The 17,435-nt window shown below is 39.6% G+C and overlaps 2 protein-coding genes across 2 annotated transcripts in view; one reads left to right on the top strand and one right to left on the bottom strand.

Moving 5' to 3' along the window:
• Positions 1–483: 483 nt before the first annotated feature.
• LOC308073398 (uncharacterized protein) overlaps positions 484–17,435 on the top strand; it is a 38,790-nt gene continuing 21,838 nt past the window's right edge. Inside the window, exons 1-8 of the mRNA XM_080412272.1 lie at positions 484–764; positions 1,464–1,583; positions 2,222–2,344; positions 2,567–2,905; positions 3,476–3,907; positions 4,491–4,649; positions 4,736–4,984; positions 5,527–5,664. Of these exons, the coding sequence (XP_080268398.1) occupies positions 1,464–1,583; positions 2,222–2,344; positions 2,567–2,905; positions 3,476–3,907; positions 4,491–4,649; positions 4,736–4,984; positions 5,527–5,664 (1,560 nt within the window). The 5' untranslated portion in view covers positions 484–764. The remainder of the gene's footprint in view (positions 765–1,463; positions 1,584–2,221; positions 2,345–2,566; positions 2,906–3,475; positions 3,908–4,490; positions 4,650–4,735; positions 4,985–5,526; positions 5,665–17,435) is intronic.
• Positions 15,837–17,435, bottom strand: part of LOC308073624 (uncharacterized protein) — a 4,448-nt gene continuing 2,849 nt past the window's right edge. The window contains exons 3-4 of the mRNA XM_080412643.1: positions 17,093–17,193; positions 15,837–16,716 (exon numbers count right to left, since the gene is read on the bottom strand). Coding sequence (XP_080268769.1) covers positions 16,350–16,716; positions 17,093–17,193 — 468 coding nt within the window. The 3' untranslated portion in view covers positions 15,837–16,349. The remainder of the gene's footprint in view (positions 16,717–17,092; positions 17,194–17,435) is intronic.

The raw sequence follows: 17,435 nt of genomic DNA, 5'->3' as shown, positions 1-17,435 counted from the left end.
TGGCTTGATTCGAGGCTTAAATTAATAGATATAAATATTTTTGGAAATGTCAATGGAAAAATGCATTGAGTTTTTTCTTCCGGCACCAAAAAAAACAGGAAGTGGGCGGGAACTGCGACGCTCTATACCGGTTTCGTGTTTCTGATCCGGTCGGAGCGGAAACAACTTTACGTCATCAGTTGGCCGGAACACATGACCGGAACTACTGGTGCCGTGCACCTCCAAAATGATTCCCCTAGTTTAAAATGTGTTTAGTTTGATATAATCGTGTCGTTTCTTTTGCTATAATAACCGTTTGGTATGTCCATCTTTTATTCTAACTCGTAGTGCAACTAGCGAGACTAAACTATTGATTCGCATTATGGGGAACAAAAACAATGCGACGCCAACCGGAACCCACCACCGGAACACGTTTCTTTATTTCCTTTTTTCTAAAACGGATCACACCATAGAGTTAAAAATAAGGATCACACAGGCCCGTTTGCACGAGACTCCGCCTTCGTAGGTAAACAAGATGCCTGCGTCACGACCGGAACGACCAATAAGCGGCGCGCGTTCCGCATGCATGTGCGGACAGTCGGCCAATCACAGGAGGGGGGAGTGGTTTGAAGTATTGACAGTGGGTGGAAGCAGCGTGTCTGTCATTCAGTCTGACTGTTGAGGAGAAGAGTCAGTGACATCACTGCATCAACAGACACATTTACTGTCAGTTACATCCACACTTTAACGGTTTGATCGTCTTCTCGGTGGATTTCAACGTTACGGTGAGTCAAATAATGATGAAACATAACTAGTTGTGCTTGTTTATTCTTCCGTTAGGCTAAAAACGTTAACATTATGGGTGTTTGAACTGATCTTCCAAGCTTCTAACGGACGCTTTTGTTGAAGCTTGAAGATCTGTTCTCTGGTCCATTGGTTCTCAAAGTGGGGTCCGGGCGGGTACGGTCCCCGAAGTTTCAAAAATAGCAGATCTACAAGCTCATGAGCTTGTTTGTAGATCTGCTATTTATTTTATTTTATTTTTAAATCGTGAAAAGTTGTGCAAATCTTTGAATATATATGTTTTAAAGAGAACATTTGTAACTCAAATCTTTGCTTCTGGGGGTCCCTGGAACAAAATGTTTTGAGATTGACATGTAAAGGTTTGAGAACCACTGCTCTGGTCGACAAGCGACGTGCATTGAGTTTGAGTCTCTTGTTTTGTGCTGTTTTTGTGGCTTCGGCGGCTTATCTGAGGTTATTTTTATCGTGTCTGAGCTGTTTTGGTCGCTGTTTGTTCATGTTTTGTGGTCGATCAACGGCTTTTAAACGTTGGTTGTTTGAGTGGATTTAGAATGTTTTGAACGTTGGTGAAGTGTATTTTGAACCTTCTAAACGTAAAGTGCATTTTGACCGTTGCTGTTTAACTAAACACGTTGTTTTTAACGGTTGTTTCTGTGTTTGAATGTTTGTAAACTGAACAGATGGAGAATCCACCAAAGCGAACTGGCAGTTCCAATTGGAAAGCCAAGCAGAGTTGGAGAGATAAGTCTGCATTTGCAGAGCTTTCCTACATTGCCAACAACAAGGTGGCTAACACTAAGGTAACATTGAAATCACTGATTCTAAACCTTTCCAATGTGAATATTTGCTATTGTTTTTTAACCAGTGGTGGAAAAAGTACTCAAATGTTTTACTTAAGTAAAAGTATCAATACTGCAATGTAGAAGTACTCTGTTAAAAGCAAAAGTTCTGAATAAAAAATTTACTTGAGTAAAAGTACAAAAGTATTGGTATCCAAATGTACTTAAAGTACCAAAAGTAAAAGTAATGCAATGTTTAAAATAGCAGATCTACAAGCTCACAACGCGTCGTGATGCGACACGTTGTGAGCTTGTAGATCGGCTATTTTCAATTAGCCTAGGTTTTAAAATAGGGCTAAAGTGGTTAATGTATGTGTTATAATCTAATAATGTATATCTGCATAGTGACTAGTAACTAAAGTTTTCAAATAATTGTAGTGGAGTAAAAGTACAATATTTGCCCCAGAGATGTAGTGGAGTAGAAGTAAAAGTACAGAATATTGGAAATACTCCGGTAACGTAAAAAATACCTCAAAATTGTACTTCAGTACAGTACTTGAGTAAATATACTTAGTTACTTTACACCACAATTTTTAACTAACAACCGTTTGTAACCGTTTTTGTTTCTGTTTTTCTTTTTTATGTTTATAACTGAACAGATGAGGAACGTGGAGAAAAGTTCACACATGGAGAAGGCCAACGTCTGTGGTCCAAAGAGAGCTGCCATCTTTCTTTGGAAAACCAAGATTTCTAACTTAGCCAAAAAGGCAGCTAAGAGCAAGGTAATGTTTAAACCCATGATTTTAAACCTTTCTTAACTCAAGGACTCTTTTTTTTTTATGACCGGGACCTCAATCTACACATCCATTTTTAAATTAAACTGAATTTAAACAAATGGAACCAAGTTGACCCTTATGGGTCCATTTGGTTCCGTGTGTACACTCTCAGAGTTACACACCTCTAACGTAAGGGTCCGTTTGGTTCCATTTGTCCACTCTCAACAGGAAAACGCTGTGGATGATGCCACAATGCTACAAATGGCCATCGATATGCCATGGGTGGACCACACCAGAAACGTGGACGTCGTCTACACAGTCCTCCCGAGGGTCGGGGACGAGGTCAGAGTGAGAAGGATGAGGCTGGCAGGACACTGTGTCAAGCACTCCAAACTGGTGGCGAGCAAGCTGACACTGTGGGAGCCAAGCCAAGGTGCAGCTAGGAGAGGAAAGAGGTGCACCACCTACGTAGACACACTGCAGCGCGACACTGGAGCTAGTAGCAACACTGCAGAGCTCCTGATGAATGATAGGAAGGTGTGGAGGGCTGAGATCCTGGAGTCCAGAGTGAGTTTTGTCTAGTCTGCTAGACTCTGCACCACAGCATTGCATATACACTCTTTATTACAGACCTGTATGGGTCCATTTGGACTCCTGGTGGTCCCTGGAACCCATGTTCAGAACCAGTGATTTAAACCAGTGGTTCTCAAAGTGGGGTTCGGGGACCCCCAGGGGTCCTTGGAGGGTTACCAAGGGGTCCCCAGCCAAATTAGTTAATATAGTGTCACAATCATTTTAAGCACTTCAACCATATTTTACAGTTTGGCGAGTCAAAAATAGCAGATCTACAAGCTTGTAGATCTGCTATTTGTGAAAACTTGTGAAAACGTGTGCACATTTTCGAATATATATATTTAAAGCGAACATTTGTAACTCAAATCTTTGCTTCTGGGGGTCCCTGGAACGAAATATTTTGAGATTGGGGTCCGCAGCCAGATACATATCATTTTGAGGGTCCTTGACATGAAAAAGTTTGAGAACCACTGATTTAAACTACACACAAGATACTAATTAGCTACAGTTTAACCCTGAATAAGAATGTGTTTTAATCTTTATTTTTATTTTCTTCCTTCTCAGAGAACTGGAGTGACCAATCCTTCAACCAAAACAACCCTGAACCAGAAACCCAAAGTAGCCGTTGTTACCCAATCACAGCCAGTCAGAGTGGAGGCACCTCCTCAAGTTGCTCCTTCCACTGTCCCAGAACCACCTGCAGACGTTGTTACCCAATCACAGCCAGTCAGAGTGGAGGCACCTCCTCAAGTTGCTTCTTCCACTGTCCCAGAACCACCTGCAGACGTTGTTACCCAATCACAGCCAGTCAGAGTGGAGGCACCTCCTCAAGTTGCTCCCTCCACTGTCCCAGAACAAGCTGCAGATGTTTCCATGAAGGAGGCCTTCTCTGAGCCGCTCCTCACAGTAGAGGACATTGATGCAGAGGACTCAGACATGCCCCAGCTCTGTTCTGAATATGTGAAAGACATATATGTACATCTAATGGATCTAGAGGTACGTGATGCCAGAGCAGTGGTGTAAAGTAACTAAGTACATTTACTCAAGTACCGTACTTAAGTACAATTCTGAGGTATTTTTTACTTTGCTGGAGTATTTCCAATTTTCAATACTTTTACTTCTACTCCACTGCATCTCAGAGGCAAATATTGTACTTTTACTTACTTACAATTATTTGAAAACTTTAGTTACTAGTTACTTTGCAGATATGAATTAATATATTTTAAAGCCCTATTTTATACCTAGGCTATTTGAAAATAGCCGATCCACAAGCTCACAACGCATCGCGTTGCGACACGTTGTGAGCTTGTAGATCTGCTATTTTCAAACGTTTTAGTACTTTTACTTTTGGTACTTTAAGTATATTTTGACGTCAATACTTTTGTACTTTTTCTCAAGCAACATTTTGAACACAGGCCTTTTACCTACATAGTATTTTTTATATTGTGGTATTGCTACTTTTACTTAAGTAAAATATCTGAGTACTTCTTCCACCACTGTGCCAGAGGCTTGTTTTTTACTACATGATGTGACCTGATGTCTTGCAGCAGTGTAATAATGAAATGTTTTGTTTGTACAGGTACAGCAGGCTGTGCGACCCAGGTATTTGAAGGGCAGCGACATAACGCCACACATGAGAGCTCTCCTAATCGGCTGGCTGATCCTGATTCGTTCCAGATTCCAGCTGCTGCAGGAGACGCTGTATCTGACGGTTGCCATCTTTGATCGTTTTCTGCAAGTAAGGGCAACTTATACATGTGTTTTGCCATTTGATCTGCTCTTGTGTTTTGTTCTGTTTTAATAGGTTGTTGTGATGTATTGCAGGTTCAGCCAGTTTCACGGAAGAAGCTCCAGCTTGTTGGTGTCACTGCCATGTTGCTGGCCTCAAAGTACGAGGAGAAGCTGTGGAGCAGAGACGGCCCAGCGATCCAGGACTTTGCCGACGTCACAGACAACACCTTCACATCCGCTCAGATTAGACAGATGGAGCAAGTGATGCTGAGGTCCCTCGACTTTGAGCTGGGACGCCCGCTGCCGTTGCACTTCCTCAGGAGAGCGTCCAAGGCTGCAAGCGTGAGTCCCTGTCCACAATGTTCACTAACATAGAAGATGTAGTGATCATACTGTTCACATGGTTCATTAACATACTAACATCAGACTGGACCCTCTGCACTAAGGCTTTATTCACACTGCCGGCAAATCTCATTTGATTCTCAAATCTGATCTTTAGTACGGACTGTTTTGTATTCAGACTCACCTCGCATCTCAACAGCTTGTGCTGTTGCGGTCGAGGGGAAAATGTATAAATCAGGCTTCAGTGTCAGAGTGTCCGGACTGAGACACACATTTAGTCATCAGATTTGAATCACATTTCAATCCACCTAGGAATGTGGTTCATATATGATTAGCAAAAGTCTGATTCCATGAGGTTTTATACTGTTCAGACTTGATAAAACAAATCTATTTTCAAATCTGAATAGGACAATAATCAGATTTGGGATGAAAGTGAACACAGGTGGTGGCTGGTCAAATGGTTAAAATGGTTAAAGATGTAGCAGAGGTTTTGGCATTTGATTTGCAAGCAGGCTTTTCAATAGCGTTGTTTGTTGTTCTAGACTACAATGAAGATACACACGCTGGCCAACTATCTGATGGAGCTGACACTCCTCGACTACGACATGGTTCACTACCGGCCCTCTGAGATCGCTGCTGCTTCCCTGTGTCTCTCCCAGCTGCTGGATGGCCTGCCATGGGTGAGTTGACTACAATCAATGGGGGGGAATTAACTCCTGGTGTAAAGTAACTAAGTACATTTACTCAAGTACTGTACTTAAGTACAATTCTGAGGTACTTTTACTTTACTGGAGTATTTCCAATTGTCTATACTTTTACTTCTACTCCACTACATCTCAGAGGCAAATATTGTACTTTTACTCCACTACAATTATTTGAAAACTTTACTTACTAGTTACTTTTCAGATATACATTATTACATTATAAAACATACATTAACCATGTAAGCCCTATTTTATACCTAGGCTATTAAAAAAAAAATCGCCAATTTACAAGCTCACAACGAGCTTTTAGATCTGCTATTTTCAAACATTTTAGTACTTTTACTTTTGGTACTTCAAGTACATTTTGATACCAATACTTTTGTACTTTTACTCAAGTAAATGTTTAATTCCGGACCTTTGTAACAGAGTACTTCTACATTGCAGTATTGATACTTTTACTTAAGTAAAAAGTGTGAGTACTTTTTCCACCACTGGAAATGTAAACAGCACAAGGTACAGTCACATTTAGGCAAAAACGATAACACAAAAAAGTCCTGGGGACTTGTTTCCATTGTGGTCCTATAATGGATACATGGATATGTTGGCTTGTATTAGTACAGATGGCTAGCTGGACACTTTGTCTTTTGGTTCTAGTTGTTTCTTGCTTCATGTGTTACAGACTCCTACAGAGCAGTACTACACCACCTATGACCAGGCTCACCTCCAGCCAATCATGCAGCACATGGCCAAGAATGTAGTTGTTGTCAACCAGGGGAAAACAGAGTTCCAGGTGAGTTGGCAAACAAAGGCATTTGGAAGTAGGAGTAAAGGCCAGTCCATACCAATGACACTGAGTCCTTACAAGTCCTTGCAACCATTATCCCCAAATGGCAGTTTGCAAGGAGTTGCATTGGTGTGGACTACCCTTAAGATGAGGTTGTTTAAATCAGTGTTTCTCAACCTGTGGGTCGGGATCCTCAGGGGGGTCCCCACATGATTTTTGGGGGTCCCCAGACGACAGCAAAGTGACAATTTAAGGACGAAGCTCACAGCGCCTCACATTGGGAGGCGTTGGGGACCCACCTCAAATAATCAAATCTGATTATTTTGGGGGGTCCCCAGCTCAAATATGATTATTTTGGGGGGGTCCCCAGCTCAAATGAATACTAATGCTAATGTTCCCTCTCCACTAGGTGGTCAAGAGGAAATACTCAGGGATCAAGCTGATGAACATCTCCCTCCTCCCTGAGCTGCAGTCACCTGCTGTTCAGAACCTGGCTGCTCCTCTGCTGCACAACGTACCGGTCCAATACTGAGGACTTGTTGTTGTTTTCCCCTTTACCATGCATTACATGCACTTCAAGGACAGGTTTCCCCTGACATTCGTGATGATGATGATGCAACATTCAACAACAGCACTCAGTGGCTCTTTAAAGCCGCTGTGCTTTGTGTCCATTTTGGGGGGATTTGCCAAAGCGTCAGTATTCTGTAACTACGTTGTATACATCACTCCTTTGTTGATGGTCTTGCTTGTGATGCAATACTTGAGTAGTGCTCGTACTGAATGAACGGTGATTCACTACAGAAATGTTGCTTTGTCAATGATATTACAAAGCACTATACTCATGTGGTCTCATAATGTAAATATCTTATCTAAATTATGTAAATATCCATGTAAATAATCATTCATTCCAGCATTCATTTATTAAAATTGTATTTTTGTGTGTTCAACAGTGCTTGTTATTGCATAATTTCATCCTTTTAGTTTCAGTTGACCAAGGGTTTAAATGGTATGACTTGTTTTAATGGTGTTGAAGGTCTGAAGTAGCATTTATCCAAACCTTAGGGTCTGAGATTGATGACTGAATACAAATCATTTCACTCGTTTATTACAGAAAATAGATATCTGCTGTGTTAAATATTATTTTAAAGGGACTTTGCTCAGAGGTAAAAGCTAGCCTTAAAGGTGTTGAATTCGGGCTGACAGGATTGTTGGCAGGGACTCAGAGCTCAGACAATGTCAGTAGCGAACTAGCAAAAGTCTCATTATATAAATATCCATGTAATTATTTGAGGTATTTAGCAAGGTAAAAAGATCAAATTATTGTACTTTTTACTCCACTACAATTATTTGACAGCTTCAGTTACTTTACTGATTTAGATTTTTAATACAAAACACACATTAAGCAATTAAGCCCTATTTCATACTTTTTGAAAAGCCGATCTACAAGCTCTCCATGTGTTGCATCTTGATGCGTTGTGAGCTTGTAGATTGGCTATTTTCTGATACGTTTCACAAATGTTGACAAATTGTAAGGACCCAGTCTTGTTAGGCCCTCTGTTGGACCGCCTGGGATTAGAATCCCAGGCGGTCCAATAGTGAGCTCTCAGCAGGTATAAATATAAAAGTACTCTCAGTACTCAAGTATTATTATGTATTCCTAGTCCAAGTGGAAGTGAAACACAATCTATCCCCAGTAATGTCTGTAAATATATGAAGTCAATCCACAGTGGATTCTAGCTATACCAGTATGTTTACTTTAGATAGACAGACAGCACTTGGTTTTATTTTAAGTGAAATGCATACAATGATAAATATGTTGTAAATGTGTCTATTTCAAAGTCAGATGAAAGTTTGTATACATCAGCCTAATATTACTAGATGAAATCATTATGGCACTGCAGTTGCTTTATTTTGCCACGAGATGGCGCAGTTCACCATCAAACCACAGCGGGTGCACATCAGCTTGTCAACTTGGAGGTTTGAGGAGAGAGTGGATGCTGTTTACTAGAAGAGCAGAGAGCTTAATAATGATAATAATAATAATGATAATAATAATAATAATAATAATAATAATAATTGAACAGAGTACATGGGCTTTTATTTCAGCATGTTAACTTTACAGGAAGTGAAAGGCTGTAGTTTCTATTAGCCTGGAATCCTAATTGATGTCACTGGAAGGCAGTGGTGGAAAGTAAATAAGTATGTACTCAAGTACTTTACTTAAGTACAATTTTGAGGTATTTGTACTTTACTTGAGTATTTCCAATACTTTTACTTCTACTCCACTACAACTCAGAGGCAAATATTGTACTTTTACTTCACTACAATTATTTGAAAACTTGAGTTATAGTTACTTTGTAGATTTTGATTATTATTACAAAACGTACAGTACCATTCAGCCCTATATACATTTCGGCCTTTTGAAAATAGACGATCTACAAGCTCACAATGCGTCCTGATGCGACGCATTGTGAGTTTGTAGATCTGCTATTTTCAAAATATTTGTATACATTTGAAAACTTGAAATAGGACAATTCTGCATAATGAGTACTATTACTTTTGGTACTTTAAGGGCGCGCCCCTACCAAGAGTTGGCTGGCCGCTGATTGCAGAATCTGCCAATGCTTTGTCAATGCAAATGCGTGGATTCTTGGAAAAAATCCGCAAGACCAGGAATCCACGCATTTGCATTGACAATGCATTGGCAGATTCTGCAATCAGCGGCCAGCCAACTCTTGGTGGGGGCGCGCCCTAAGAACATTTTGATGCCAATACTTTTGTACTTTCTTGAGTAAATTTCGAATACCAGAATTTTACTTGTAGGAGTATTTCTTCATTGTGGAATTGATACTTTTACTTAAGTAAAAATGTGAGTACTTTTTCCACCACTGCTGGTAGGCAGGTTTCTGGAACTGTCCACAGCCCCACCAATGAGACACAGAGTGAGTAGACAGAAATGGAGCCATCTTATAATGAACATTAATGAGGACCATTTATATGAAGATAAGGTAAACAATGGGTGAAGTGCTCCCATAATTAATAATCTTAATAATGCTCCAAGTAATCACACATTTCCTTTAAGATTCCACATTTTATGTTATAGGCTACATACTCATATACACACATGTACACATTCTCAACACTGTATTTAACAACAACACAAAACAAAGAGCAAGAAAGTATTTAAAAAACATGTAAAATATGTACAGTAATCCAGTGGTTCTCAACATATGGTTGGGGGACCCCCAAGAGGCCCTTGAGGAGTTATGGGCCTGTAACTCAGTGAGTGTACAAATGGAACCAAATGGACCTCTAATGGATCTGTACAGGTCCATTTGGTTCCATTTGTACACTCATCTGCAACTGCAAGGGTCAATTTGGAACCCCTAGGAACCCTGAGGGTCCCTGTGCTCCATTTTGAGCCCTATGCAAGGAATCATCAACCCGTAACTGGGTTTATTTGTGTGAATGAAAACACCCGTTAAATTTCACCTTCAAATGAACCGCTAATCCTTGAGGTTCACATTGTTTTGACATTTGACATTCACGTACAATTGGACCATTTCCCTCTAATACATTTTTGGTTTTGTTTTTGTTTCTAAAGTAGACAAAGATAATTCTCTTTGTCTACTTTAGAACTATTTATAAAGTAATAGAGAGCATTCTAAAGGGTTCACAAACTTTGAAACACCACTGTACTGAAGGTGTCATAAAGGAAAAGGTCAACACATATATTTATTGTTTTAGGCGTAAACAGTGGGAGTGAGGAGGTATGACTCCCAAGGCCATACCACGTCCCCAACCTATCAGAAACTATGGTCATCTCCACACTAACAACCTATCAGAAACTATGGTCATCTCCACACTAACAACCTATCAGAAACTATGGTCATCTCCACACTAACAAGGCTCCCGACACCAACAAACTATCTACAGAGATTAATGCTACACCAGCTGAGCCTTGTTCACTTCCTGATATGACTGGTTTATCTACTATGTATGTGCGTGCGTGCGTGTTCAGCCAGCGAAGATATTTAGTGTAGTCCATTAGAATATGGCCAACCAAGTATAGAGCCCATGAGAATACAGTTAACATTATATATATATATATAGTTTATGAAAAAAGGTTAATATTATAACATTTTAAATGAAAAAGATAATTGAAAAAAACACCTCCTCACAGATTAGGACAATATCAGTCACCAGAACCAGTGTTGTGTTTTCAGTGAGTCAAACCAATAGTTATTGAGAGCTATTGCCAACATAATACAAGAAAAATAAATGTGAATAAAATACAATATGGAACTACAATCAATGTATGGCTTTTATTCTCAAAGAAGCACAGTAGGCAGCATTACAGGCAGATAAAACAAACATGACGTCCTGCACAAATTATTGAGTCATTTCAAAATTGAGATTAAAACAGCAAAGTTAGCAAATCAAATAATGTTTACAGCAGTCTGCAGCCTGAGACGATGGTGCTTGCACTTGAAAATGTGTATAATTGAATCATAGTTGAAACCTTCACTTTGACACATGACACATCAGCTACAATCATCTGACTCATATAATAAACCCATTTAGAGTTACAGTAAAGCAGCACAGTATGTAACTTTCCTCTTCTACACTGGATTTGGACCCGGTTTCCTGTGCAAGTGCTGAAATTTCTACCATTGAGCCAATAGAGCCGGCCTGCTTGCTCTGGGAATAAATTGAATCTTGACCATCAGGTCAAAATTTGTGTCAGATCCTGTGTCTAGGTGAGACATGACCTTTGAAGCAATCTCATGAATGAAGAGCAGGGAGACAACATTACAACTCCAATTGTATAAGGTATATTGTATTAACATACTCTATCTTTACAGATTGGACAAAATTATATTATATTCATAAAATAAAGTTACATAGTGAGGCTTTAAGTGTTATTGTTATGGTTATAGTTAGTAATTAGGATGAAACAAAGATACAGGTATGGGCAAAGAACAAGTACAGAAAAGTAGTAACACTAGTAACAAAAACAGTCACAATATAATAAAAGACAGTATAAAGATGACTTGACATCAAACTTATTCCCTATTTTGCATGGCGTCTTAAGGCTTATGAATCTTATAAGGCATTTTTTATTTTGAAAAACATTTCAGTCACTGTAGATCGGCTATTTTCACTATTTTATTATATTTTTCAAAATAATAAAAAATGCCTAATAAGACTAGTCATAATGCATAAGACGGTGTGCATAATGGGGCCCATTGCATTATGTTATGCATTATGTTATAAATAATATGGATCCATGGCAAAATGTTTCACTGTTACATTACAAACATTTAACATTTGAGTACATACAGATGGAATATGGAATGCAGGTATGTACTCAAAATGGTATAAGTATTAACTACTAAAAATGTATTGGACTTGCGTTAAATTAATTTCCCTAAAAAAACATTAACATGATGCTGCCTTTCAAGATGTATATTTGATTTTTTGGTTTTTCTTTGAGGACTTCGAGGGCCGGATTGAGATGGTCAAAGGGCCGGGTCCGGCCCCCTGGGTGTAAATTGCCCATGTGTGGCATAGTGTATAGTGTAGGTAGAAACAGGCGAAGGGAACCAACAGAAGCTGCATAATAGACTTGAAATAGACTCAGTTATCTCCATGATAAATGAAGTTTACATTAAAGCTGCTGTAAGTGATGTTTGTTTTGTTAAAAAGCAAAAAAAAAAGTCTCCCTGTACCTCCATCTTTTAGTAAATAGAAAATACATTTCAGGTGGGTTGGCAATTTCATCCAATCAAAAGAACAAACCCATTTATCAGCTTCAATTGGATCTAGTTCCAATTCCAATTGTGTCAGCTTTTGCTTTGTTTGTTTCATTACTTCCAATTTCATTTATTTAATCTGTATCCTGTATGAGTTCTCTCACCTGATTGGAGGAAATGTGTATCCTGACCTGGAAATGTCTATAGCAATGATTACTAGGGGAATATAGAGCTAATAGTGTTTAACATTTATATTAACAAAATAATATCACTTACATACCACCTTTAAGAGTTAAAGGTGAAAGGTTAAAGGGGAGTGACACAGACAGGTTTAGGGGTTAAGGCCAATAAATGCTTCAAAATAACCCATCAGACTTTTTTCTGATGGCCCGTCCAAAAAAAACTTCTGAGAGACAAATGTCCATTCTGTGTTCTGAACGCCAGACCCCGCCCAGGCCCCAGTCACTAATCTGATCAATGAATCACAGCTTGCTCCGTCATCTCCAGCGACTGAATCCGAGCCAGCAGAATGGATTTAACACCTGGATGTGGTTCCGACATGCTGTGGGCAATCCGTCATGGAGGTAGGCAGATCTGAGAGACAACATCAGGAGTCCTGAATGACGTCGATCTGTAGTTATGACCTACCCTGTCCGAACAAAGTTCTGTTCAACTTGGGATGGAGTATGAATTGGGCTTTAGGGCCAGGAGTTACCCGGTGCTACCTGCAGGGTATCAGTCGTTGTTCAGACACAGGAAGCCCATGATGGAGAACAGATAGACCAGGATGAGAGCTAACAGAGCCGCCAGCAGGATGGAGCAACCACTAAGAGAGAGAGAGAGAGAGAGAGAGAGAGAGAGAGAGAGAGAGAGAGAGAGAGAGAGAGAGAGAGAGAGAAATAGGGAGGGAGAGAGAGACAATTTTTAGCATTTCTTGTACATGTTTGAATTGAGATATCACTTGATTAAATAACATTTTGACATGGATTTTCACACTTTCTGAACACAATAAACAGAAAATAATTCTCTGATAATACTTAACATATTGCGTGTGTGTGTGTGTGTGTGTGTGTGTGTGTGTGTGTGTGTGTGTGTGTGTGTGTGTGTGTGTGGCAGGGTAAGGGGCACCATAATTATTCTCAATAAAGACACATACCACCAGTATGCTGTAGAATAGCTTGGACACACAGTCCCAGGGTGGAGGTCAGGACGTAGGCTAGATGGTGCAGCAGCTCCACTTTCAGCATGGCCTTGTATCCCAGGATGAACTTCCCATTGTTCCCCATTGAACTCACTGGAAACAACACATTACACATTACTGTTACTACCTGCTCCCAGGTGCTGTAACATGATGAAAAAAGTGCAATAATCCCCTATAGGTGCAATATCCTCTATCCTTTCTCCTATATGCTGCTGAGGACTCATTATGAACTGACTGTGGTTTTATCAGTGGTGATTTTTGTATTGTAGTATTTTAGTATTATTTTTCTTAACTGGGAGTAGTTTTAGATTATAGTAAGAATTTCGTTCAATTATGCATTTCATGTATTGTTGAATGACAATAAAGATGGATCGATTTTTATCTATCTATACGTAGTGTCGTACCTGAAAATAACGAAACAAATGTGAACTTGGCAGGGTATATTTGTTCGACAGAAATGTAAAGCTAGAGAATATATTATCATGGTAGAGATCTTGAAAGCAGTTAGTAACTGCAATATTTACGGCCCACTTTTGAGTACGGTTACTGTAGAAACTGATGAAGCATCTTCATGTGATAGAACAGCATAATCTGTCTGTGTCTATTGAAGCATTTATATGAGCAGAGAAGAACCCGCTCTGGGACAGTCAAGGAGCTAACTCTAACCGTAACCCCTAAACCTAACCTCTAAATGTCTAATCCTAACCATAATACCAAGCTCAGTATTTTCCTTACGAGCTAGGTTTCCTATTGCAAACCTAGCTCTAAATGTTTTTTGTTTTTTTTACTATAAAACAATCCATATAATACCAAGCTCAGTATTTTCCTTTAGAGCTAGGTTTCCTATTGCAAACCTAGCTCTAAATGCTTTTTGTTTTTTTTACTATAAAACAATCCTCTTGTGAGGACCAGGAAAATTGTCCTCTTAATGGGCTGTATTTATCAAAGTTTGCTATACTTGTGGGAACGTTCGGCCCTCACAAGTGTAGAATACAAGCACAGAGGGTCATTCTTGAGGGTTATATTTTAAATATTTTAGCCCAATAAGACCAATATACCAGTGATTAAATGTTTATTTATGATTGATACAATTATTATGTTCAGCCAGACACCCCTACCTTCCTCAGGTTGATGATATGCACAGAGAACAGGGCGCCCTCTGGTGGCCAGCATGGAAGCGAGACCAGGGTCGCAGGGAAGAGCCAGATGGACCAACGACTATTTATTTCTGTCTTCAAGCGAGATGAATGTGGCAACCAGCTCCTGCATGACTCAGAGAATAGCACTATATAAACAGCATACAGTACAGTATGACATGTCAAATAGTATACTGACAAAAGAAAGAAAGAAAGCAAACACACAGTCAGATATAGGAATAAACAAAACTAACTTGACTTACAAAACTGACCTTTAAAAAGGTTGGACATGACCTTCAGTGCAAGCACCTCTGCAAGCTGCGTTGATGCCAGTGGATCATAGCTTACAAACCTGTTTCTGTTACAGTAAAGATGTAAGAGTAAAGCTCTGTTCTGAATAGACAATCAACGATACTAAAGAAGCATTGTGATAATGAGTCACATAACAGTTTAAATAATAGTGTTGACATTCCAGGCTCCAGCGAGGCGTTGTGAGCTTGTAGATCGTATATTTTCACAATGTTTGCCTCTTTCTTGCTTAATATTTGACAATTTGCCCAATTTGGTATTAAAAGGGTCTTAAAAGTCATTAAATTGTAACTTTAGAAATGTGCAGACACCCTGCATACACTGTTGAGTGAGAAAACAATGTTGCACATTAGGCTAATCATCTGGGGACCCCCAAAATAATTTGGGGACCCCCCTGGGGTTCCCGATCCCCTGGAGGTCCTGACCCCCAGTTTGGGAACCACTGCATTATACCACGGACCCCCCATTTGTATCCCTGGGACCACAATCTACATTGTAAAATCCTCAGTGTTAATTTAGTGCTTACTGTGTGATATCGCTGTCAGACTTGTTTCTCCATATTTAAACGTTTGACCACTTAAACCCTATGGTCCATATTCTGGGTATTTCACAATAATAAGCTAACATTCAGCAGAAATAGCAGATCTACAAGCTCTCATTGTGTTGTGTTGTGACGCACTTTTTTGGCAAAGAGATTTGGAAAAAAGGAGGGGGCCAAGTATAGAGCCCTGGGGCACCCCTTTAGGATTTACGTGGTTAAATGATATAAATTGACATAAAGTCGTAGAGCTGCAACACTTATTCAGACTAATCAACTTAATCTATTATATAATAAAAAAGCAATTAGATTTTTTTTCACTTTGATTTATTGATATAAAACATATTTTATAAAAAATAAAATACTTATTGATTATTTAATTAACCCAATAAGTAATCAATAATCAATAGAACAATCGCTTAGAAACTAAATGTACCTTCATTTTTACAGACATCCATTGGTGAGAGTAAAAGTAGAAATACTCAATTACAAGTATTAAAAATTTCACTTGAGAAATGTACAAAGGTATTGGCATCAAAATGTACTCAAAGTATGCAGAATGACCCATTTCACTTTTTTCTTTGCACTGAAGTACAGTACTTCAGTAAATGTACTTAGTTACTTTCTATCAATGCTTTTTACAGACAACATGTCAATGACAATGATGTCAAATCATTTTAAAAACATATTGTCCTTCAAGTCACCAGTCAGATCAGGTTTTTTTCATGTCATGGACTCCAAAATTGATGTGTAATTAACTGCAGTGCAGAGCAGACCCCCACCTGAAACGATATTGTGCCAGGGACCTCCATAAAGGATTTTTGTTGTTAAAAAAAAAAACATTTCAAAATATTCTGAGAATTTTCCAAAATAACAGACTGGTTTTGATGCTAAATTAACAGATTATGCTCGGGAGTCGGGACACCTTGGAATTCCCTCAAGGACCCCCTGGAACCCCCTCAAGGACCCCACTTTTTGAACCAGTCACTTCAGAGTCTTTCAGTCCAGATTCTTGCACTGGTAGACTGACACTGGTCTTTATGTCAGGGTGTGTAGACGTGCACACAGCACTGACACTACTGGTCTTTATGTCAGGGTGTGTAGACGTGCACACAGCACTGACATTGGTCTTTATGTCAGGGTGTGTAGATGTGCAAACAGCACTGCTGCCCACATCTTCTCTCGGACACATTTTCTTCAGGGTGGTCGTTGAGTTCCAGCCTTGATCTTGGGCAAACGTGTAAACACATCCGAACAGAGCAGGAAACATCTCCATCAGGTCAATGTCAGCTGCATCCTCAGTGCTGTGAACACAGTAATGAAGTCACAATTCTGCAGTGGAGGAAACCAAGTAACTAAGTGCATTTACTCAAGTACTGTACTTAAAAACATTTTCCTGTTTCTTTTACTTTACGTGAGTTTGTCAATTTTTCAATGAATGTTTGAGACTCGCTGTTTTAGAACACAAGCTTGAAGCTTCAATACTTTGAAGCCCACGGTGCCTTGTCAATTTGTGCATGTGCCTTTGTATTGCATCCACGAGAGTCCTGAATTTCAAATTTTGTATTCTGGCAATTTGTTGGCCACTGGCCAGCGCCGTGAAAAATACATACATAAATACATCAATTAATTTATACATGGACTTCTCTTTGTGTTGTTTTTAAATCTAATTGAACTTACTAGTGCTCATGGAGATTGCGTATGAAGCGCAGCAATCCAAATGAGTTCTCAGGGTAGGCCTTCTTCTTGCCATCCATCTTCTGGACCAACTCAGGTGGGAACTGGAAAAACAAACAAACAAATATAGCTGCAAGCAGCAATAAGCGGTTTCGAGGGATAAGGCAGAGACAGGAAGAGGCAGGCAGACAGTGAGAGAGTGAGAGAGAGGCAGACACACAGATAGGCAGACAGTGACAGAGTGAGAGAGAGGCAGACAGGCAGACAGTGACAAAGTGAGAGAGAGGCAGACTCTCCCTCTCTCCCTCTCTCCCTCTCCCCCCTCTCCCTCTCTCTCTCTCCCTCT

This window comes from Gymnoscopelus braueri, assembly GCF_963280865.1.
Source record: "Gymnoscopelus braueri genome assembly, chromosome: 18".
NCBI lineage: Eukaryota > Metazoa > Chordata > Actinopteri > Myctophiformes > Myctophidae > Gymnoscopelus > Gymnoscopelus braueri.
Note: the sequence above shows the minus strand (reverse complement) of the source record. Positions and strands in the feature narration are given on the sequence as shown.